This window comes from Geotrypetes seraphini, chromosome 3, assembly GCF_902459505.1.
Source record: "Geotrypetes seraphini chromosome 3, aGeoSer1.1, whole genome shotgun sequence".
In the NCBI taxonomy this organism is placed as follows: Eukaryota; Metazoa; Chordata; class Amphibia; order Gymnophiona; family Dermophiidae; genus Geotrypetes; species Geotrypetes seraphini.
Window position 1 is genome coordinate 338,357,292 of NC_047086.1, and position 23,784 is coordinate 338,381,075.

Genomic DNA, 23,784 nt, shown 5'->3' on the forward strand with positions numbered 1-23,784 from the left:
TAAGTGAATTCCTTTCAATTGATCAGTTAACTTCCCCTCCACCTCAAAATGGTTCACATTTCCCAACATTATATGAGTCAGTCAGTCAAGCAATGCAGAGGAAAATAAATGGCCAAACTTTGAATGTTAGTCTTCCACAGGTAGTACCAGCTAGGTACCTCTCCAATTCTTAACAAGTGTTAGAAAAAAGTGTTAGTCATAGTCTTTTTCATAAGAACATAAAAGGTGCTTCTACTAAGGTGTGCTAACCAAATTTGCGTGCGATAAATGCTAACATGCCCATTATATTCTATGGGTTCATTAGCATTTAGCACGCCTTAGTAAAAGGATCCCTAAGAATAACCTTACTGGGTCAGACCAATGGTCCATCTAGCCCAGTGTCCCATCTTCGCGGAGGCCAATCCAAGTCTCAAGTACCTGGCAAAAACACAAATAGTTGCAGCATTCCATGATACTGTCCCATGTCAGTCTCAACAGCAGACAATAGACTTTTCCTCCCAAAACTTGTCCAAACCTTTTTTTAAAACTGGCTGCATTAACTTCTCTTACCACTGCTCTGGCAACATGTTCTAGAGCTTAACTATTCTCTGAGTAAAAAAATATTTCCTCCTATTGGTTTAAAAATTATTACTCTGTAACTTCATCGAGTGTCCCCTAGTCTTTGTAAATCTTGATGCAGTAAAAAATCAATCCACTTGTACCCGTTCTACACCACTCAGGAATTTGTAAACTTCAATCATATCTCCCCTTAGTCATCTCTTTTCCAAGCTGACGAGCCCTAACCTCTTTAGTCTGTCCTCATATGAGAGGAGTTCCATCTCCTTTACCATCTTGATCACTCTTCTTTGAACTTTTTCTAGTGCTGCTATATCTTTTTTGAGATAAGGAGACCAGAACTGAACGTAATACTCAAGGTGAGGTTGCACCATTGAGCGATACAGAGGCATTATAATATTCTTAGTCTTGTTAACCATCCCTTAACTAATAATTCCTAGCATCTTGTTTGCCTTCTTGGCCGCCGCCACACATTACATTACATTACATTACATTAGTGATTTCTATTCCGCCTGTGCCTTGCGGTTCTAGGCGGATTACAAATTAGAAGAGATCTGGACATTACCGAGAGAATTACGTAACAATAATTACCGAGAGAATTACATAACAGTGATTCATGTACTTTACATGGTATGGTAGAGGATTATAAATTATGAGAGATCTAGATTTTTCGAAAGAATTTCCTAGTAGGGAATAGAGTGATAACAGGGTACAGTGGAGAATATCGGTATATACTGGTTACAGAAGAAAAATTACCTAATAATGAAGGAGGAAGTTTGTTGGATACTTATTTAGGAATCAGAGTAGTTTTTGGAAGGTAAGGTTCTTGGAGTTGACTAATGTGTTATTCATGTGAGGGAGAGCTTGTGCGAATGGGGAGGAGATTAGTTAGTGAGGACGTGTTTTTTAAATAGAAATGTTTTTATTTCTTTTCAAAACACTTTGATGTCTGTTGTTTCGATCATCAGTTTGGTGATGGTGGGGTCAATTTTCGCTGCCTGAGTCGCTAGAAGGTGTCGTATAGTTTCTTACGTCGGGTACCATTGTGAGGGGGAAAGGTGAATAGGTTTTGAGTTCTCCTTGATCTGTTTGGTAACGGTATAGGCGGTTGTTTAGGTAACAGGGGGCAGTACCATGAGTTACTTTAAATAGTATACAATAGAACTTAAATTGAGTTCTTGCTTTTATCGGAAGCCAGTGAGAGTCTACATAGGCGGGGGTGATGTGGTTAAATTTGCTGAGACTGTAGATGAGTCTGATGGCTGTGTTCTGAACGGTCTGTAGTTGTTTTAACATGTTGTTTGGGCATGGTAGGTAGAGGCTGTTGCAGTAATCTAAGGTACTAAGTGTGAGGGATTGTACAATGATCTTGTAGTGTTCTTTTGTAAAGAATTTTCTTATTTTTCTTAGGTTTCGCATGGTGAAGAATGCTTTTTGTATGATTTTGTATATTTGTGTCTGCATTGTGCAGCATCTGTCTAATTGTATTCCCAGAATTTTGAGAGTGCTTTGTATAGGATATTTGATTGTGTTTACTTCCAGTTCTGTTAGTGATGGTTTTTGTTCCTTCTCTAGTAGTAGGAATTTGGTTTTCTCCGCATTTAGTTTCAGCTTATGGCTCATCATCCATTTTCCCACAGTTTCCAGTGTTGTTTTCAGGCGTCCATTGGAGATGGGGGTCTTGGATGTCAAAGGGGATGATGATGGTTATGTCATCTGCGTAGCTGAAAGAAGTTATATTTAGGGCGTCTAGGGCAGTACCTAAGGAAGCTATGAAGAGGTTGAATAGTATGGGCGATAGAGGGGATCCTTGTGGTACTCCGCAGGGGTTTGTCCAAGGGTCGGAAAAAATATCTTTTGACTTAACTCTGTATGATCTTGATTGAAGGAATCCTTGGAACCATTTGTGAACTTTACCTGATATTCCTATGGCATCTAGTATCTGGAGAAGTATGGGATGGTCTACTAAGTCAAATGCTGTCGAAAGATCGAGTTGGATGATTAGTAACTTGTTTCCTTTGCTGAGGTGCTGTCGGACTATGTCTAGTAAAGATACCAGTAGAGTTTCTGTGCTGTGATTGGCTCTGAAACCAGATTGAGTTGGATGCAGAATGTGGTGGTCTTCTAGGTAGTTGGATAGATATTGTGCTACTAGACCCTCTGTGAGTTTGATGTATAGTGGGATAGAAGCGATTGGTCTATAATTTGTTGGGTTGTCTATTGGTCCTTTGGGGTCTTTCAGTATGGGGGTGATTATGATTTCGCCAAGTTCCGGAGGGTACTGTCCTTCCCTGAGGGTTGTTTGCAACCATAGCGTGAGACAAGCTATGAATTTAGTGGATGCTGTGGCTAGTAAGTAAGGAGGACAGTTGTTCAAATCACAGGAGGATTTGCTGTATTTTTTGTACAGCCGTTCCAGGTCTGACCATTGTGTCGTTGGGAAGTTGGTCCATAACCTATCTGCTGAGATGGCTTCGTCTATTGTGGGTTTTGTTAGTATCTCTTCTATGATATTTTGTGAGTTGTTGAATGTGGCTCTGATTGTGATGATTTTATTTTTGAAGTGGTCCGATATTTGTGAAGCTGTTGGAGTCTGGGTTCCTTGGGTGGCGAGGAAGGGTTTGGTATCTGTGAGGTTTTTTACAATGCTGAAAAGTTTTTTGGTGTCTGGTTTTTTGGTGCCAATGAGTTTGGAGTAGTAGTCTTTTCGTTTTTCTTTCAGTTTGATTTTGTATTGTTTGATTTGGGATCTCCATTCTATTTTATTGTGGTCTTGTTTCTGTTTTTTCCATGTCCTTTCTAATTGTCTGCATTGCCTTTTTAGGTGTAGGAGTTTGGCGTCAAACCATTTGTCTGACGGTCTGCATATTTTGTTTTTTGTTTTTAGTGGTGCTAGTTTGTTCAAAGTGGATTCACTAATGGTACGCCATGTATTTATGAATTCCTTGGGGTTGCTTAAATCTATTGCTGGGTCTACTGTGTCCCAGAAGGTGGTAGGTTCGATTTTCTGTCTGGACTTGAAACTCGTTATGCTTGGAATAGGTTTAATGTTGTTATGCACCCAATTGATGGTAAAGCTATACTTGTAGTGGTCGGACCATAAGGTAGGGTGCCAAGAGCCGTTGATGATGTGGATGTTTTGTGTGATGAGGTTGGGAGATGCGTAAGCGGCAATATCAAGTTGATGTCCCTTTTCATGTGTGGGTTCAGGATTGAGTATCTGGTAAGATAGGGTGTTGAGGAAAGAAAGAATATCCGCTACTTGATTGGAGGTGTGGTCTTCTAGATGGAGATTAATGTCTCCTAGGATCAGGTTATGTGTGGAAGATAGGGAATTCTGGAAGATAAATTCTTCGAGATCTTGTTTAGAGGTGTTCCATTTTCCTGGTGTGACATAGCAGAGAAGGCAGTTGAGAGTTCCTGTGAGAGAGTTGTCAGAGAGTTGGCAGGCTAGAAGGTCTAGGTGAGGGGTGGAGTGCTTGGTTAGGACTTTAATGTTGATGTTGTTTTTTACAACACATTAGGCGGAGGGCTACAGTGTATTGTCTACAATGACATCCAGATCCTTTTCTTGAGCGCTGACCCTCAAGATGGTCCCTAGCATCCGATAACTATGATTTGGATTATTCTTCCCAATGTGCATCACTTTGCATTTGTCCACATTAAATTTAATTTGCTATTTGGACACCCATCTTCCAATTCCTAAGGTATTCCTGCAGTTTTTCACAGTCCGCATGCGTTTTAACAACTTTGGACAGTTTAGTGTCATCTGCAAATTTAATCACCTCGCTCGTAATTCCAGTTTCTGGATCATTTATAAATAAGTTAAATATCACCGGTCCCAGCACAGATTCCTGTGGCACAATTTAATGGTCTTGTTTTGTACGTCAGAGAGGTTGAAACTTAGATTTAGTACTTTTAATTCTTTATCTCTGAATGTAACATATTCATATAGTCTTATTTTTCTACTTTATTTACTCCTATTCTTTTCTTTTATTATAGTTTGTAGCTAATTATTTTTGATTATTATAGCTGCAACTATACTATTTTTGTTTTATTTAATTGTAAACTGCTGAGATGCTATGTGAGATCAGTGGTTTATCAAGACTAATAAAAACTTGAAAAAATTGATGTCAGCCCCTTTATAGAACACTGACTAGTAGGTATCCCTGTGTGAAACTTAGTGCTGTCATTGTGTGCAGGTGGTATCTGTTGTGAGTTATAAAGGGAAATTGAATTGGTTTTTCATCTCCTAGCTGGATTAAAAGGAATTCTGACTTGTATAGAGATGGCAACTCTGTACATCTTGATTGTCTCTCAGGTCAGGACTGCTACCCTTCCACTCTTCCTCCCTGTTTCACTGCAAAAAGCACATGAGTCCTGAACCTATGGGTAGTGCATCTTTACCCGCGAGGAAAGCAAAATGCATGAACTTCATTTTCAACTCCACCTCATTGCCTTCTCTCCTTAGTTTCTTTTTCTTCTGCAAGTCAGTTGAAAAGTGTCTTTTTCATCTGTTCTGTTTAAATTTCTTATTTTTGGGTGTTACCAACTTCTTTTCCAGGCTTTGAGTACTATAGAGGTTCCCAGTAAATCTGGGATAGCTCTGCCTGGGAGAAGGTGTAGACTCAATGTTCTGAGGTCTGTAGCTGGGCAGGCCACTCTTGCTGCAGGGCACCTGTTTGGCCAGCCTGCCCTAACACTTGAAGGAGTTCAGCCTCTGGGAGTGTGCTCACCTGGTTTTAATTGAAGCGTGAGCACTGGCTGTATTTGGACTCTGCACTGGTTAAGAGACTTTGCAGGTATTATGTGTGTATTTCATAAACGACATGACTGTAAATCATGACTATGTCTATGCTTTCCAGTGCAACGGATGTAGAAGTCCTGAACAGCTGGGTAGTCACCCCCAAATTGCACGACTTACAGAAGGCATCAATCATTTTCTTTGGTTCCTCCTCCTTCCCCAGTGGACTGTGCTGTAGCCTCTCAGTTTTTCCCTTCTGAAAGCATGTTCAGAAGTTATCTGATCTTTTCTGATTTTCTTGTTTTATTTTTGGGGGTTTTCTTACCGGATCTGAGGCAGCTGTTTGTCACACCAAAGGTGGATTCCTTTGGTGGTACAGTGGCCTTCTCAGTGAATAGTACTTAAAGACTTGCAGGACTGCAGGTTGGATAGACAGTTTGAGGCCTTAGCGTTGAGGCCAGACAGCTATACCTCAAACCCGCTCATCTCTCTTAGTTGGCTTCTTAGCTTTAGTTACTGAACTGATGGTCATGCAAGCTAATTTCAAGTGGGAAGGCACCAGCATGTGCATGATATGGGCATTGCCTAAATATTTAAATTGACAGTGCATTAGCAGTGTCTGTACCAGATTCCATGGATGATGTTACCCACATGTAAGAATATGTGCCTGCTGACCTTGGAGAACATCTGCTATAGGTAAGTATCTTTGCTTTTAGAGAGTATGGCATAAATTTGTTGTTTCTCTTTTCTTAGGCTCATAGTTGGCAACCTGGGATCAAAAATCCTTATCGTGGAGTAGTGGTTTGGCCTGTTCCTGAAAATATTGAAATCACTGTGACACTTTTTAAGGTGAGTGTTAAAATAGTGATAAAACCACATAGACATATTTCTTGTATTGACTTGGACTGAAGCAATAATTGAATTGTTGATTAACAAGGTTTATAGTCCATGTGATTCTTATTACATGGCAAACTAAATCTGCCACATTCTGGCACAGTGGTTCTCACATCACATTTCTGGTGACTAAAGCCATTTGTTCTTGCTTATGGCTGGATGACAGTTTTTCACAAAATATTCTCTGCTAATTCCTTTATTCCTCTGTGCTGCTTTCTCTCTCCTGCTACATATCCCTTTTCACTTGCCATTCTTCTTCTCTCTTCCTACCCTAAAATGGAAGCTTGGCAGATGCCCTGCGGCATGATTCTGCAGAGAGCAGCTTATTTTCAGTGACAGTTCTGTCCGAGAGTCCTTTCCTGCTAGGGGACAGCCTGAGGGTGCTACTATACTCAGCTATGGACATAACATAACAATCAGCTTGTATACTACCACAGAACTGTGAAGTTCTATGCGGATAGCAAAAGATTATACTAATGTATACAATTGAATCGATTGGAAATTATATAACTTAGAGAAAAAATATATCTAACAAAATGAATTGCTAACATATCCATATCCATAGACATGAAAGTTAACTACCCAGATATTTGAGAAATGGATAAGTTTTTAGTTTTTTTCTAAAATTCACATGAAGACGCTATGGAGGCAGATAAATCATTTCTTTTTCTCTGGTTAGGTATTGGCAGTACTGGAGCTGGTATGAGTGTGTGGCATTTTCCCCCCACTGTCTTGGGTTACATCCAGAAGCAGGAGAAGGGAAGCCTAGACTTTTGGATTGGCCTTCAGAACTGGGGGTGAGCAGTGATAATAGGGCCATAGTTAGGAGAGATGGAGGGTGCATTTGGATTTTTAAGTAATGATACAGCGCTACAGCAGTGAAACAGCTGAAGCCATTGATGTTTCCACCCTGCGTTTCAGGTGACTGCTAACATTCCAAAAGTAGCAGTGTCTGATCTTATTGCACCAGACACCGAGCATCAAATGTAATGTTTTAGAGAAGTGCACAGCCTGGGAAATGGATAGGTGCTACTGCATTTGAGAGATGTTAGTTTAGAGCAGGAACAATGTTATTGGCAAAATCATGGAAAGAACTTATAAAACTCCTAAATTAAGAAGTAGTTTATATACTCATATATGAGGGTTCCTTGAAGCTAGGAAGAGATGCCTCCAAATATAGGTAAGATGAAAATATAAGAGTTGGTCCATTGGGACCACCGAAGGTCCATTAAGGTCAGTATCTTGCCAATCCAGGTCACAAGGACTTGGCAAGATTCCAAAAGAGTAAAACAGATTTTATGCTGCTTGTCTTAGAAATAAGCAGCGGATTTTCCCAAGTCCATCTTAATAATGGCTTATGTACTTGAATTTTAGAAACTTATCTAAACCTTTTTTAAAATCCCACTAAATTAACTGCTTTCACCATGTTCTCTGGCAATGAATTCCTCTAATTACACGTTGAGTGAAGAAATATTTTCTCCGGTTTATTTAAAATTTACTACTTAGTAACTTCATTGCATGCTCCCTAGTCCTGGTGTTTTTTTTTAAGAAAGTGTAAACAAGTGATTTGCATCTACATGTGCCACTCCACTCAGTATTTTGTAGTCCACTATTATATAGTATCTCCCCTGAGCTGTCTATTCTCCAAGCTGAAGGGCTGTAGCTACTTTAGCTTTTCCTCATAGGCAAGTCATTCCATCCCCTTTATTATTTTCATCGCCCTTCTCTGTACTTTTTCTAATTCCATTATATATATTTTTTGAGGTGTGGTGCTCAGAATTGGACGCAGTATTTCAGGTGCGTTCATACCATGGAATGATATAAAGGCATTATAACATTCTCATTTTTGTTTTCTGTTCCTTTCTTGATAATTCCTAACATTCTGTTTGCTTTCTTAGCCGCCTCTGCATTCTAAACAGAGGGTTTCAACGTATCATTAATGATGGGTGGTAACTCCTAATGTAGAATTTTGCATCCCATATCTATAGTTTGGGTTACCCTTTCCTACATGCATTACTTTGCACTTGCTCACATTAAACATCTCTTGCAGTTTTTCACATTCTTCCTGCAATTTAACAGTTTTGAATAACTTTGTGTCATCAGCAAATTTATCCCCCTTTTATGAAGCTGCATTAGGTTTTTTTATCGCTGGCCTTGGTGGCAAAAACTCAGATGCTCATAGAATTCCTATGAGCGTTGGAGCTAATACTGCTGCGGCCGGCAATAAAAAAGCCTAACTCAACTTCATAAAAGGGGGCCTTAATTATATCACTAGTTATTCCCATCTCTAGATTATTTATAAATATTTTAAAAAGCAGCCTCCGGGGAACCCCAATGTCTACCTTTTTCCAATGAGAATATTGACCATTTAACCCTATTCACAGTTTTCTCTCTATTTACCACCTCTTAATCCATAATAGGACATTACCTCTTATCCCATGGCTTTCATCGCTTTGGCATCACAACCTTTCTTGGGTCTGGGAACTCTCCAGGCATCACTTAAACATAGAAACATGACGGCAGATAAAGGCCAAGTGACCATCTAATCTACCCATCCACAGTGACCATTATCTCTTTCTGTTACTTCAACTACTTTATGGCAGGTAATCACTGCCTTGGGGAGCAGATACTACTACTTGGTGGGAAGAGTGCAGTGGAGCTAATTTATCAGCAGCATGCCACCATGCTACCCCTAATTATTTTCTGACTTAAGTATTTATTATGGGAATACTGAAAACACAACACCAGGTTATGCCTCCAGGAGAGGGAAGAGTAACAGTACCCTAACTATCATCAAAATTATAAAACATTCAAAGAACAGTGTCTGGATTACCTTATTGACATTATTTTAGGCCTTGAAGCGGTCCAGAGGAGGGTGACGAAAATGATAGAAAGTTTGCCCCAAAAGACGTATGAGGAGAGACTGGAAGCCATGAATATGTATACCCTAGAGGAAAGGAGGTATGGGGAGATATGATTCAGACGTTCAAATACTTGAAAGGTATTAACATAGAACAAAATCTTTTCCAGAGAAAGGAAAATGGTAAAACCAGAGGGCATAATTTGAGGTTGAGGGGTAGTAGACTCAAGAGCAATGTAAGGAAATTCTACTTTATGGAGAGGGTGGATACCTGGAATGTGCTCCCGAGAGAGGTGGTGGAGGGGAAAACGGTGACAAGAGTTCAAAAAAGCATGGGATGAACACAGAGGATCTAGAATCAGAAAATAATAGTAAATATTGAAGAAATAAGGCCAGTACTGGGCAGACTTGCACGGTCTGTGTCTGTATATGGCCTTTTGGTTGAGGATGGGCTGGGAAAGGCTTCAATGGCTGGGATGGAGTATATAGGCTGGAGCGAGCTTTGACAGAGACTTCAGTAGTTGTTACCTAAGCACAGTACCGAGCAGAGCTTTGGATTCTTGCCCAGAAATAGCTAAGAAGAAGAAAAAAAAAAATGAAATTGAATCAGGTTGGGCAGACTGGATGGACTATTCGGATCTTTATCTGCCATCATCTACTATGTTACTATGTATGCTGTCTTTGGAACTATCATGACTGGATATGACTCTCTTAAACATTAAAGAACAGAAAATCAGCTGAAGGACTAAAATAGATTCCAAAATGGATGTCTGTGTGTTTTCAGAAATGACATGCATTAAGTGGCTGTTGAAATCTGTTGCTGCTAGCTAGGAGATTACTGATGATGTAGTTAAGAATATCCTCACTAATCCAGGACATGATTGTCAACAAAAGACACTTGACCTAATCTCTGTCAGTTTAAATGAATTAGTAATTGAGCAAGATATTCAGTGAGGTACTTAGTAAAAGTGCCTATGTAAGTTAGTTTCTAAAACTGTATAATTGCACTAATACTTCTTGTTAAGCAGATGCTTGGTCAGTATGGCTCCTTAGATACTTTAGAAAATCAAACTTCTTATATTAGTCTTTTTCTTCTCTTTTCAATTTCCATACTGTCTCCTCTTTTGTCTTTTGTTTCCTCATTTATTCTTTTCTCATCTTCTTTTCGAACAGACTTTTTTCACGTTACCCTAACATGTTACAATTTTTTTATTCTACTTTTCTTAGCATCAGCTGTACTGTTCTGAGCAAATGGTATTATCCCTTCCTATCAGTAGGTGGAGGTAGAGAAAAGACTGAATTCTAGCAGTACATAAGAACATAAGAATTGCCGCTGCTGGGTCAGACCAGTGGTCAGTGGGTCAGACCAGTGCCCAGCATCACTAGTATATGCTGTGGGGTCACATAGAAGATTCCAGTATTTTTTTCTACTTTTAACAGGTGATTAGTTGTACTGTTTGGTTCCCTTGAGTCTGTGGCCTATCTCCCTTTCTTTGCTGATTGTAGCTGCAGAGCATGGTTGAGCCTAAGGACCGCTCCTAGGCTTATGGTTTTGTTTTGTGCTGGAAGGCTTGGGGTCTGAGAGGCCAAGCGGTGCAGAGATCCTTTCAGAGATCATGGCAGAGGTTTAGCAGGGGCAGGAGACAGCAAGCCTCTGGCTTTACCCCTCTCCAGCCTCCAAGAAAGCACGATGATGCTAGGACAAGGGCCAAGCCTCCCCCCCAGATAGGGTGCAGGTTGTCAACCTATTGGTTGGCCTGAGCTCAGATTGACACAGACTGTTGTGTCCTGAAAGTTGTTCATGAATGTTACAAAATAGATTTCTTTGCCTCCCTTCCTGGACCCTTTTGTAAATTCTCCAGCCAGCTGGCTGGAGACAACTCTCAGAGTCCGGGTAATGATGCAAAGGCTAATAGATCTTTGTGCAATAGAGCCAGTCCTGGAGAAAGAATCACACTCGAGCATATACTTCATCATGCCAGAGAAAGGCTCAGATGACTGGAGGCCAGTTCTGGACATCAAGTCAGTCAATACTGCACTGGGAGTGCCACACTTCCACATGGAGACTGTTCAGTCGGTCATAGCAGCAGTGGTGCAGAGGGAATTTCTTTCCTCCATCGATTTGATGGAAGTCTATCTCTATATTCCCATTTCCAGCGCACAGGAGGTGCTTGTGGTTTTTTTGTTCTGGAGCAGCATCTCCTGTTCTCTGCTCTTCCCTTTGGCTTAGCAGCGGCATCCCACACCTTTACTAAGGTTATGGTGGTGGTAGTTGCACACCTCCAAAGGGCAGGGATCCAAGTGCACCCATGTTTGGACAATTGGCTAATCAGAGCCCCGCCAGGGAGGAAGGAGAACAGGCAGTTTCAAGAGTGGTCCAACTCCTCCAGGACTTGAGAAGGATAGTCAACTTCAAGAAGAGTCAACCGGAGCTGATCCAGCACCTGAATTTCCTTGGAGTTTTGTTTTATTTAATACGGCCTTGGGCTAGGTTTTTCTTCCAGAGCCATGGAGACAGAAGCTCCAGAAGCAGATTTTAGAACTGCTACAGAGTATGACTCCCACAGCGTGGCTTCATCTGCAGGCCCTGGGGTTGATGTCAAGCGAGTGCTTCTCCGATACCTCGATATTACCAATGAGTTTTGCGTAACAGATCACCTTTTTGTTCTGACCAGTCAGACTAAGAACGGGAGGCCGGCATCTAAGACCTTGATTTTTAGATGGATTAAAATGGCCATTACCTCTGCATATTTGGGCTATGGTAAGCAGTCGCAGATCACATTGAAAACGCACTCCATGGAGAGAAGATGGTTGCATTGTGAGGACGCTGAGAAATTCTCTCCTGCCAATATTCTATTTCCTATCTGATTATTCGAGGCTAATTTGAATTAAAGATGCCAAAAAGAAGAGGAAGAGCCGCTGCTTCAGCCTAGCAGATGGAACTTACCTCGATGCGACAGGAGGTTATAATGGGCTTCATTACATCTTCACCCAGGGGCGAACCGGCAATGCCGAGTCAGAGAGAGGTCTCAGCACTTGGGAGCTAAGTTTCGCTTAGTCCTGCAGGACTAGCGCCTCCCCTGCAGTCACGAGATTGGGGAGTGATGGGAGCTCTACAGGGATGAGAATCGGCGTCGGCTACGGAGTTTGTGGGCTTGCCAACTTCTCAACCTGTGTTTGTGGCTGGAACATCAAAGTCGGAGACGGCACCAGAATCTTCATCAAGTGAAGCACAGATTTCTTCAGTCCTTCCACTGGTAAGACTTGCTGAAATTACACTGGAGTCAATTTGGACAGCTTTAGACTCCCTGCATAAATTGTGTGCTCAAAGACTGTATAAAATAGAGGAGGAAATAGACCACTTGGATCAATGAGTCCAAGGGTTACAGTCCTCTCAATCTGTTATAATACAGAACAGACTATTGTTCGTCCGGAAAGTGGAAAATTATACTAAATTGTTGAATACCAGGATTCTTAACTTTCCTAAAGTGCTGACAATGTCTCCAAAGCACTTATTTTATAAGTTTTTGAAGGAAGTATTCAAGTATCCGGAGACTGGACTCCCTCCTCTCCATAAAATATATTATCCCAGGACAAGCAGGCAGGCTATTCTCACATATGGGTGACATCATCAGTGGAGCCCGGATGCAGAAGCTCGCAAGCAGACTTGCTTGAAGAAACTAGAAGTTTCGAGTCGACCGTACCGCGCATGCGTGAGTGCCTTCCCGTCTCCTCAGTTCTCAGTTTTCCGCGGAGCCAAGAAGTCCGTCTTTGACTCTCTGCGTTTAACTTCGTTACTTCATGCCTTCTCTGAACAGTGGTTTGTCTTTTTTTCTTCACGAATCGCTGTTCTTATTTTATTTCTTTTATTTCTAGTTAAAAAAAAATAATTTTTTTTTCAATCTTCCGTCTGACTGCCCAAGGACTTCAATTTTGCGGCGGCCATTTTTCCTTCTATGTCCCGGCCAGTAACGGGCTTCAAGAAGTGTAGCCAGTGCCAGCGTGTGATTTCCCTTACAGACCCACACCGTCAGTGCCTCAAGTGCCTTGGGCCAGATCATCAACCGAAGTCGTGCGAGCGCTGTGCTACTCTTCAACCGCGAGCCCTTAAACGTCATCATCTTTTGGTGGAGAAGCTCTTCAGGATGGATTCTTCCTCCGATCCCTTGACTTCGAAGGTGACCTCGGCTTCACCTTCGACCGAGACTCCTCCTGCTTCTACTGCTTCCACCTCAAGCCTCATCAAACCTTCCTCGTTTGCAGAGGCTCTCTCTTCGACGACATTTGCTGTATCTTCCCCTGTTGTCTCAGGTCAGATAGCTCAGCAGAAAGTTCCAGCGGTGGTGCTTAAAGTGCCTAAGACTTCAAAGTTGAAGCACATTTACACTGCCTCGGTGGAACCTCCAACCAAAGCAGGTGGTCTGGTTTCAGATGCAGATCCATCCTTGCCGGCTTCTTTCCAGACCATGTTGGAGAAGCAATTCATTCAGGTCCTTACTAATATGGGACCGAAGCTTCTTCCTTTTCTCCATTCTGGACATTCAGCAGACTCCCGCGAGGTCGAGCCGCTTCCTCTGTCTCAGTCTGAGCTTACACACTCTTTGCAGGGAGCAGAGTCTCGGCGACTGTCTGGTCTGGCATCTAAGCATGTGAAGCAAGGAGCAGAATCTTTCAAGTGCCTCGGCAGGAATCCTCACACTCTATTCAAGGAGCAGAGTCTTTGGGAGTGCATCGAGGTTCCTTCATCAAGCCTCTGGAGCTTCGATCTACAGCCTCCAGTCCTATCCATTCTTTGGTGGCATCGGCTGCTTCTGTCTCCGAGGTGAATTCTCCTCGATCTTCGAGATCTACTTCCAAGCACCGTTCACGATCGAGGCCTTCATCGAGGCATACTACAAGGCATAGTTCTTCTTCAAAAGAACGTCCTCCTTCCAGTAAGCCTCGATCTACTCCTACTTCGACTAGACCGCCGGCTCCTCGATCGAGGTCTCCACTTCCATACCTCGAGGATGCAGCGGTTTCCATTGCTTTGTCCAAGTCTCCATATTCTTTTAATGCCTTTTTTCCTGCCGAAGCTTCATCTTCGACCCAGGCTGCCTCGATGACCTCGAGTCCTTCTCGAGGCAAAGCATTGTCGGATCAGCTATCTTTCTCATCTTTTCTTTGTCAGATGGCTGTTGACTTGGATCTTCAATTAAATGCTGGTTCCAAATACTCTAAGGCAGGGGTGCCCAACACGTCGATCGCGATCGACAGGTCGCTCGCTCAGGCGACCCCAGTCGATCGCAGAGCGGGTTCCCTTCTTCCCTTCTCTTTTTTCCCCTCCTGACTGGCCTGCTCCTGAATTCTGCTGCTGCCTCCGCTGCTCAACATTTAAAAAACAAAACAAAACCGGCTTGAAGAACCTATGCTCCGGGGGCTAACCGTGTGCTTGTACCAGCTTCCCTTCTCTTCCCTCTGAAACCGGAAGTTATGTCGGGGGGGGGGGGGGGAGAGAAGGGAAGCCGGCACGCACATGTTAGAGCCCCGTTCGCGGGCTAAAGCGGGAGACAGGTCAGTGAAGCTTGCGATTTGCTCTTCTTGCTGCCAGGTACTGCCTACTTTCTATTTCCTCAAAGGCAGGACCCGGCAGCATTTCTCCCAATAGGTCGATCTTGGGCCGATCAACCTTCCTCTCCCCGACGTCAATTCTACCGTCGGAGAGGAAGTTCTGGCCAGCGGAACTTCCTCTCCGACGGCAAAATTGACGTCGGGGAGAGGAATGCTGGTGGGCCCGAAGCAAGGAGAGCTTGGCTGGCGGCTTTGGGGGCCTATTATCCGATGGCAGCGGCAGTGGCAGTGGCTTGGGGAAGGGCAGGGAGGGAGAAAGAGGGCAGGCAGGGAGACAGAAGGAAAGAAGAGAAACAGAAAAAAAGAAAGGGGGCATGAAGAGAGAAAGAAAGAGAGGGCAGGGAGAGAAGAAGAAAATGTTGGGGGGGGGAATGAGGTCAGGAGGAGAGGAAGCATACAGGCTAAAAGAAGGGAAGAATGATTGGATGCATAGTCAGAAGAAGAAAGTGCAACCAGAGACTCATGAAATCACCAGACAAGATAGGAAAAATGATTTTATTTTAAATTTAGTGATCAAAATGTGTCTGAATTTATATCTGCTGTCTATATTTTACGATATGGTCCCCTTTTACTAAACCGCAATAGAGGTTTTTAGCGCAGGGAGCCTATGAGCGTCGAGAGCAGCGCTGGGTATTCAGCGCAGCTCCTGCTCTAAAAACTGCTATCGTGGTTTAATAAAAAGGGAGGGGGTGGGTATTTGTCTATTTTTGTATGGTTGTTACTGAGGTGACAGTGCATAGAGTCATCTGCTTTGACCTCTTGGAAAAAACCCCGGAATAGGAATGATAATTAACATTTTCTATGCGTACAGTGTGCGTTGTGTTTTTTAAAATTTTATTGTTGGTAGATCATTTTGACTTGGTCATTTTAAAAGTAGCTCGCAAGCCCAAAAAGTTTGGGCACCCCTGCTCTAAGGAGTACGTCGAAGTCATGCATCTACCTCAACCTCCGGCAGAATCACTTAAGCTTTCTCTTCACAAGCTTTTGTCTCAGACTTTTTCCAGATGCCTGGAGACTCCTTATACCATACCAGCCATTCCAGGCAAATTGGACTCTAGGTGTAAAACTGTACATCGCAAAGGGTTTGACAACTCACAGTTATCTCATCAATCCCTGCTTGTGGAGTCCTCCTTAAAGAGGTCCCATCCTTCCAAGGTTTATACCACCGTTCCTCCTGGAAGGAAAGGGAAAACAATGGACAAATTCGGACGTTGCATCTATCAAAATTCTATGATGTCCTCTAAAGTCTTCAATTATAATTTCCATTTTATTATTTATTTTGAGTTCCTCATAACTCTTTTACCTAAATTTCTGAGTTATTTGGATACTCAGAAACACTTTGAATTTCAAGAAGTCATTGCTTCTTTATCACAACTCAGATTACATCTCCTTCAGTCGTCTTATGATGCCTTCGAGTTGTCTTCCCTGGCAGCTGCTTGCTCTGTAGCCATGCGTTGCCTTGCCTGGCTTCGTACCATTGACATGGACCCTAATCTCCAGGACCGCTTGTCCAATATTCCTTGTGCAGGCAATGACCTCTTTGATGAATCTAACGAGGCAGCCACCATGAAATTGTCTGAACATGAAAAATCCTTTGCTTCTATTATCAGACCTAAGCCAAAGCCAGCTCCTGCCAAGCCTGCACGCCCTGCTCCTATTTACCAGAGGTGTTTTGCTCCAAGGATGGCTCCTTACAATCGCCTTCCTCCTAAGAAACAGCAGCCTCAGAAGCAACAAAAATCTCAACCTGCTGCACCTAAGGCTACTCAACCTTTTTGACTGTTTAAAACAGAGCATAACCTCTACCGTTCTGACTGTGACTTCTGTTCCCCCTATAGGAGGTCATCGCCATCATTTTTACCACCCATGGATGACAATTACATCCGACCTCTGGGTACTGACCATCATCAAGGAAGGATACTCTCTTCATTTCATTCAGGTTCCACCAGAGCTTCCTCCAAGAGAGTATCCTTCCAGTCCATCCAAGACCGTCCTTCTTCAGGAAGCTCAAGCTCCTGCTTCGTCTCCATGCCATCGAACCAGTTCCTTTGGAATAGCAGAACAGGGGTTTTTACTCCCGTTACTTCCTTGTTCTGAAGAAGACGGGCGATCTGCGGCCCATTCTGGATCTCAGGGCTCTCAACCAATTTTTGGTGAAGGAAAAATTTTGCATGTTATCCCTGGCATCCCTTTATCCCCTTCTCGAGCAGAACGACTGGTTATGCTCTCTGGATCTCAACGAGGCCTACACTCATATTCCCATTCATCCGGCCTCCTGTCAATACCTCAGATTTCGGGTGGGGAATCTGCATTTTCAATACAGAGTGCTGCCCTTCTGCCTGGCTTCATCTTCCAGGGTGTTCAATCAAGTGCCTGATAGTGGTAGCAGCAGCTCTACGGAACCATGGTCTTCAGGTATTTCCCTACCTCGATGACTGGCTCATCAAAGATTCAACATCTCAGGGGGTTATTGTAGCAACCCAACGGACTCCCTGGTTCCTATAAAGTTTAGGATTCGAAATCAACTTTCCCAAATCTCAACTTCAGCCCTCACAGAATCTACAATTCATCGGAGCTGTTTTGGATACTATCCAACTCAGAGCATTCTTTCCACAACAAAGTCTGGAGGCTCTACTTCAACTCTGTCATGCAGTGTCTTCCCGCTCTTCCATCTCAGCGAGACACATGATGGTAACATAGAAACATAGAAAGTGACGGCAGATAAGGGCCAAGGCCCATCAAGTCTGCCCACACCAATGACCCTCCCCTACCTCCCTTTGCGAAGAGATCCCACCTACTAGGTCACATGGCCTCCACAGTACACGTGACTCCTTTTACCAGACTTCACCTCAGAATCCCCCAGTGGACCCTGGCATCTCAATGGACGCAGGTTTGCGACCCACTTTCTCAACATATAAAAGTCACTCCTTCTTTGAAGCAGTCTCTCCATTGGTGGATGCTCTCTTCCAATCTCTCCAGAGGCTTGCTTTTTCAAACGCACCCTCATCAGAAGGTCCTCATGACAGATTCTTCGGCCTATTCTTGGGGCGTTCATCTCGATGGTCTCCGTACACAAGGCCTCTGGACCAGTACAGATCATCAGTGTCACATAAATCTGTTGGAACTCAGAGCGATTTTCAAGGCTTTCAACGCTTTTCAACATCTTCTTCACGACCAGGTAGTCCTCATTCGGACGGAGAACCAGGTCACCATGTATTATATCAACAAACAGGGAGGGACGGGATCTGCCTCCCTTTATAAAGAAGCTCTGCAGGTTTGGGACTGGGCAATCTGCCACAAAACCTTCCTCAAAGCTGTCTACATCCAAGGGGCGAAAAATTGCTTGGCGGTCAACTTAAGTCGTCTTCTGCAACCTCACGAATGGACCCTCCATTCCTCTCCTCTTCATCACATTTTTTCACAGTGGGGAACCCCTCAGATAGATCTCTTTGCAGCTCCCCACAACTACAAACTGCCTCAGTTCTGCTCCAGGATATACTCTCCTCATCGCCTCGAGGCAGATGCTTTTCTTCTGGAATGGACGAATCTCTTCCTATATGCATTTCCTCCATTCCCTCTCATTCTCAAGATTCTGGTCAAATTGAAGAACGATCATGCCACCATGATTCTGATTGCTCCTCGGTGGCCGAGACAACCTTGGTACTCCCTTCTACATCAACTCAACAGCAGGGAGCCATACCTTCTTCCAGTTTTTCCATCTGCTTACACAGAGTCAAGGGTCTCTCCTTCATCCCAACCTTCAGTCTCTACACCTGACAGCTTGGTACCTCTCAACATAACTCCTCTTCAGTTTTCTCAATCTGTAAGAGACGTTTTAGAAGCTTCTAGGAAGCCTGCCACTAGACAATGCTATCACCAAAAATGGACTAGATTTTCTACGTGGTGTTTTTCTCATGATAAGGAGCCTCAACATTCCTCCTTATCTTCTGTTTTGGATTACCTTTTGCACTTATCCACTTCTGGCCTCAAGTCTACATCGATCCGAGTCCATCTCAGTGCGATTGCGGCTTTCCATCAGCCTACTGAAGGGAAACCTCTCTGTGCTCATCCGGTGGTTTCCAGATTCATGAAAGGACTTTTCAATGTCAAACCTCCTCTCAAACCACCTCCTGTGATTTGGACCTCAATGTTGTCGTTGTTCAACTGATGAAGCCTCCATTTGAACCAATTGACAAGGCTCATCTGAAGTATCTCGCGTGGAAAGTGGTGTTTCTCATTGCCCTCACTTCTGCTCGAAGAGTCAGTGAGCTGCAAGCTTTAATTGCTGATCCACCTTTCACGGTATTTCATCATGACAAAGTGGTCCTACAAACTCATCCTAAATTCCTCCCTAAAGTGGTATCGTAATTTCATCTCAACCAATCCATTGTTCTTCCAGTGTTCTTTCCAAAGTCTCATTCTCATCCTGGAGAAATAGCTCTTCATACTCTGGACTGTAAACATGCTTTGGCCTTCTATTTGGAATGCACCAAACCACACAGAACTGCTCCTCAACTTTTTATATCCTTTGATCCAAATAAGTTGGGACATCCTATCTCTAAACGTACCATCTCCAACTGGATGGCTGCTTGTATCTCATTCTGCTATGCCCATGCTGGATTACCCCTACACAGTAGAGTCACAGCCCATAAAGTTAGAGCAATGGCTGCTTTAGTAGTTTTCCTCAGATCTACACCTATTGAGGAAATTTGCAAGGCTGCTACTTGGTCCTCGGTTCATACTTTCACTTCTCACTATTGTCTGGATACTTTTTCCAGACGGGATGGACAGTTTGGCCAAACAGTTTTACAAAATTTATTCTCCTAAATTGCCAACACATCCCATTCTGGTTAGCTTGGAGATCACCCATATGTGAGAATAACCTGCCTGCTTGTCCTGGGATAAAACACAGTTACTTACCGTAACAAGTGTTATCCAGGGACAGCAGGCAGCTATTCTTACAACCCACCCACCTCCCCTGGTTGGCTTCTCTGCTAGCTATCTGAACTGAGGAGACGCGCCCTACGCTGGGTGGGAAGGCACTCGCGCATGCGCGGTGCGGTCGACTCGAAACTTCTAGTTTCTTCAAGCAAGCCTGTTTGTGATTTTCCGCATCCGGGCTCCGCTGATGACGTCACCCATATGTGAGAATAGCTGCCTGCTGTCCCTGGATAACACCTGTTACGGTAAGTAACTGTGCTCTTCTTACCAATATCAAAAAAGAAGACTTCTCCTTTATTGGTCTTACCTGAGTCCTCAAGCCCTTTGAATATTACTTAAATTCTGGAGACCTCAAAGGAAGAAGTCATTTGTTGTTCGACTGTTCTGGTAATATTTGTCTTTCAACAAGACAAGGAGGCACTTCTAAGACTATTTTTTAGCCTTAAAGAGGTGACCTTCCTAGAAAGTAAGATCTGCATGTTCCCAGACGTTTCAAAAACAACTCAGACCAGGTGGAAAAGGTTTCTAGAATTAAAGCAACATGTTGCTCTGGGAGCAAAATCTCAATTAAGATACCCCTATAAATGTGTGATCCTTTTGGATTAAAATTCTTATTTTTCTTTGAACCCTTCCAGTTTCAATTTTTTCTTGAAGGAAAGGGAATAATAATGCCTAGTACTTCATTGTGAAGTATAGCCAACTGTCCCCAGTCAGAAAAGTCCAAGTAATAATTTGAAGTTGTAATTTGATTTGTATTTTCTGAGTGTATATTCTCTCTGAATTTGTGAATTGTTTCTCACAATATTTGAGCTATATTAGAGTCTGAGCAATGTTAAGTTCTTTGGTCTAGTGACCTAATTTTTGTATTTTCTCTAAGTTGTTAAATAGTGGCAAAGTCTCTTAATTCACACACATATATATATATATATGTATATCCTATATAGTAAAAAATTACCGGCGCATGCGCTGTTAAAACAGCGTGTTCCCTGCCGCTGTGGTATGTGATCCGTGGCCGTGTTCCATTTTAGAACCTGGCGGCAGGGAACATTCTGGCCTCTCCCCTCCTCCCGCTCTCACTCACCAACTGCTGCTGGGAGGAAGCACAGGCAAGCTCTCTCCCTGCCGGGATGAGCCAGACCCCCCTGAGACACAAGCGCCTGCAGGAGGAGGCCCCCGCCGCCACCGCCCGCCAACACCTTCCCAGTCTCCTGAGTTGCGTCCTCGCCCCCCCTCTCCCCCCCGATTGCCGACCTCGGTGGCCATTGACAAGTGCTGTGTCCCTCCGTGCCGAATTCGAACACAGAGAGACACAGCACAGCCAGCGACTCCCCCCTCCCGCCCTCACTCACTGCCAAAACCAGCTACTGTACTTTAAAGCCTCCTCCTTCTCCCCGGCTCATCCGCATTTAAAATTCAGAGAAAAGCGCTGCACCGCGTTACTGCTAGCCTCGCCGTCTTCTGTCCACTGCGGCCCGCCCTCTCTGACTACTTCCTGTTTCCGCTAGGGTTGGCCGCAGTGGATAGAAGACGCTGAAGCCAGCGGTAGTGCGGTGCAGCGCTTTTATCTGAATTTAAATGTGGCGGCTGGGAAGGGAGTGCGGGAAATGCTGCTGCTGCACAGGGAAAGCCGGGAAATGCTGCTGCTGCACAGGAAAGGCAGGGAAATACTGCTGCTGCACAGGGAAGGCTGGGAAATACTGCTGCTGCACAGGGAAGTGTGTGTGGGAGATGGGGGGGGAATGCTGCTTCTGTACAGGGAAGACTGAGAAATGCTACTGCAGCATAGGGAAGTGTGTGTGGGGGGGTGGGGGTGGAATGCTGCTGCTGCACAAGGAAGGGTGGGAAATGCTGCTGCTGCACAGGGAAGTGTGTGTGTGTGGGAAATGCTGCTTCTGCACAGGGAAGGCCGGGAAATGCTGCTGCTGCTGCACTGGGAAGTGTGTGTATGGGGGGTGGAAATGCTGCTGTTGCACAGGGAAGGGCGGGAAATGCTGCTACTGCACAGGGAAGGGTGGGAGGGAAATTCTGCTGCTGCTGCTGCACAGGGAAGTGGAGGGGACGGAGAGGGAAAGGGGGCCTGGGAGCAATCTTGGTTTGCTTTGGGTGAGGGGAGACAGAAGGGGGCCATGGAGAGACAGAAAGACAGGCAGGCAAGCAGCGCATTAGAACGAAAGACAGACACACAGAAAGACAGTGGGCAGGGAGAGAGACAGAAAGAAAGAAAGACGGACAGGGTGCCAGAGAGAGAACCAGAAAGAAAGAAGGACAGACAGCGGGAGGGAGAAAGACAGAAAGAAAGGAAGAGAGAGACAGGGGCAGGGAGAGACACAGAAAGAAAGAAAGACAGACAGACATATATTCTAGCACCCGTTAATGTAACGGGCTTAAACACTAGTGTGTATATGTATATATATATATATATATATATATATATATATATATATATAATGTTTAATGTATATATAAAACGAATAAGTAAAGAATTAAAAAAAAAAAGAAAGTGCACTCCACCAGAGGAGTTGCTACCTCATGGGCAGAGACTTGGGTGGGTTCGCCTGAGGAATTCTAAAAAGCAGCTACATGGTCTACCCTTCATAACTTTACCAGGTTCTAAAGAGTAGACGTAGCAGCCAGGAAAGACAAGACTTTCAGGCAAGAGTTTGGGTTACTGCTACAGAAAAGTAATTGCCTTATGAAATATAAAAAGGAAGAAATTTTGTTAGCTTGGGTAAACAGTACATGTTCCCTGAAAGAAACCGTGAAAAGGGAAAGGGGGGGCAAAGCATATATAGGCAGGGTGGAAAACTTGGCACAGGATTTTGAAGCTGCTTGGAATATTACAAGTTACTACTTTCCCATACCTTTAGAAGGGGGGAGGGTGATGCTCTGTAATGTTGGTAACTTATGTTTAACTTGTGAAGAAGATTGCCAATTTATAATTCTTTATAATGTATTGAGCCTGTGAAGTTTAATAGTAACACCAGGGAAGGGAATTTTATTTGCTTTTTCTTTTAAATGGAAAAAAGATAGAAAGCTGTGGAGTTGGAACCTCATACTTTTGTACACTAAAGTGCTTCAGTAACCATTCTGGGAGTTATTGGTTTATTTTCAAGTAGGAAAAAGTTGGGTGGAACCAGGGAGGAGGCTAAGACTGGTAGAAGGAAATAGCAGGGCACAGGCAAGATACAGGACTCCCTCCAGTCCTTAGAAATCCCTGGGCCAGGTTTTCACAGGGCTAGCAACTGTGACAAGCCACCACCTTCAGACCTGGAAAGCAGCATGAGTATCCCTGAGGGTGACAATATTTATTGTGGATATCCTGAAATCCTGACTGCCTAGGTTTCCCCAGGACAGATTTAAGGATGTGAGGAAAGACAATTATTAGGTAATGTTCAGTAACACTTAGGGCTCCTTTTACTAAGGTACGCTAGCGTTTTTAGCGCACGCACACGATTAGCACATGCTATAGCACGCGCTAGCTGAAAAATTACAGTCTGCTTATAAGGAGGCGGTAGCAGCTAGCACACGGGGCATTTTAGCGCGTGCTAAGCGTGCGCTACAACTGCTAGCACACCTTTGTAAAAGAAGTCCTTAATTTTTCCATATGATTTTATTGTGTCTGATTCTGTGTCATCCACTTTGAACTAATTATGGTAAAGGTGAAATGTACATTTATTTAAATTAAATTTAAAAAAATGTTTGCCTGTTGGCACCTCTTTGTGTTTCCTCTTTTTTGTTTGAAGGTAAGTTGTAGCTAGAGCAGTTCTCAGCCAATAAAACCCATGGTAAAACCAGGCTAAAACTGTGCTAATGTTTTATGCATCAGCCCCTGAGTGATTGAATGTTTTTATTTAGGAGCATAGTTAAGAAGCATAGAAACATGACAGATAAAGGCCAAATGGCCCATCTAGTCTACCAATCCACAGTAAACATTATCTCTTTCTCTCTCTGAGAGATCCCACGTGCCTATCCCAGGCCCTCTTGAATTCAGATACAGTCTCTGTTTCCACCACCTCTTCCGGGAGACTGTTCCACGCATCTACCACCCTTTCCGTAAAAAAGTATTTCCTCAGATTATTCTGGAGCCTATTACCTCTTAACATCCTATGCCCTCTCATTGCAGATTTTCCTTTCAAATGAAAGAGACTCAACTCATGCACATTTATATTAAGATAGGTAT

General features: G+C 43.6%; 1 protein-coding gene across 8 annotated transcripts in view; it reads left to right on the forward strand.

Annotated features, from left to right (window-relative positions):
• EHBP1 (EH domain binding protein 1) overlaps window positions 1-23,784 on the forward strand; it is a 617,593-nt gene that overhangs the window by 38,160 nt on the left and 555,649 nt on the right. For all 8 annotated transcript variants that reach the window (XM_033936740.1, XM_033936741.1, XM_033936748.1 and 5 more), the window contains exon 4: window positions 6,053-6,148. In XM_033936740.1, the coding sequence (XP_033792631.1) occupies window positions 6,053-6,148 (96 nt within the window). The remainder of the gene's footprint in view (window positions 1-6,052; window positions 6,149-23,784) is intronic.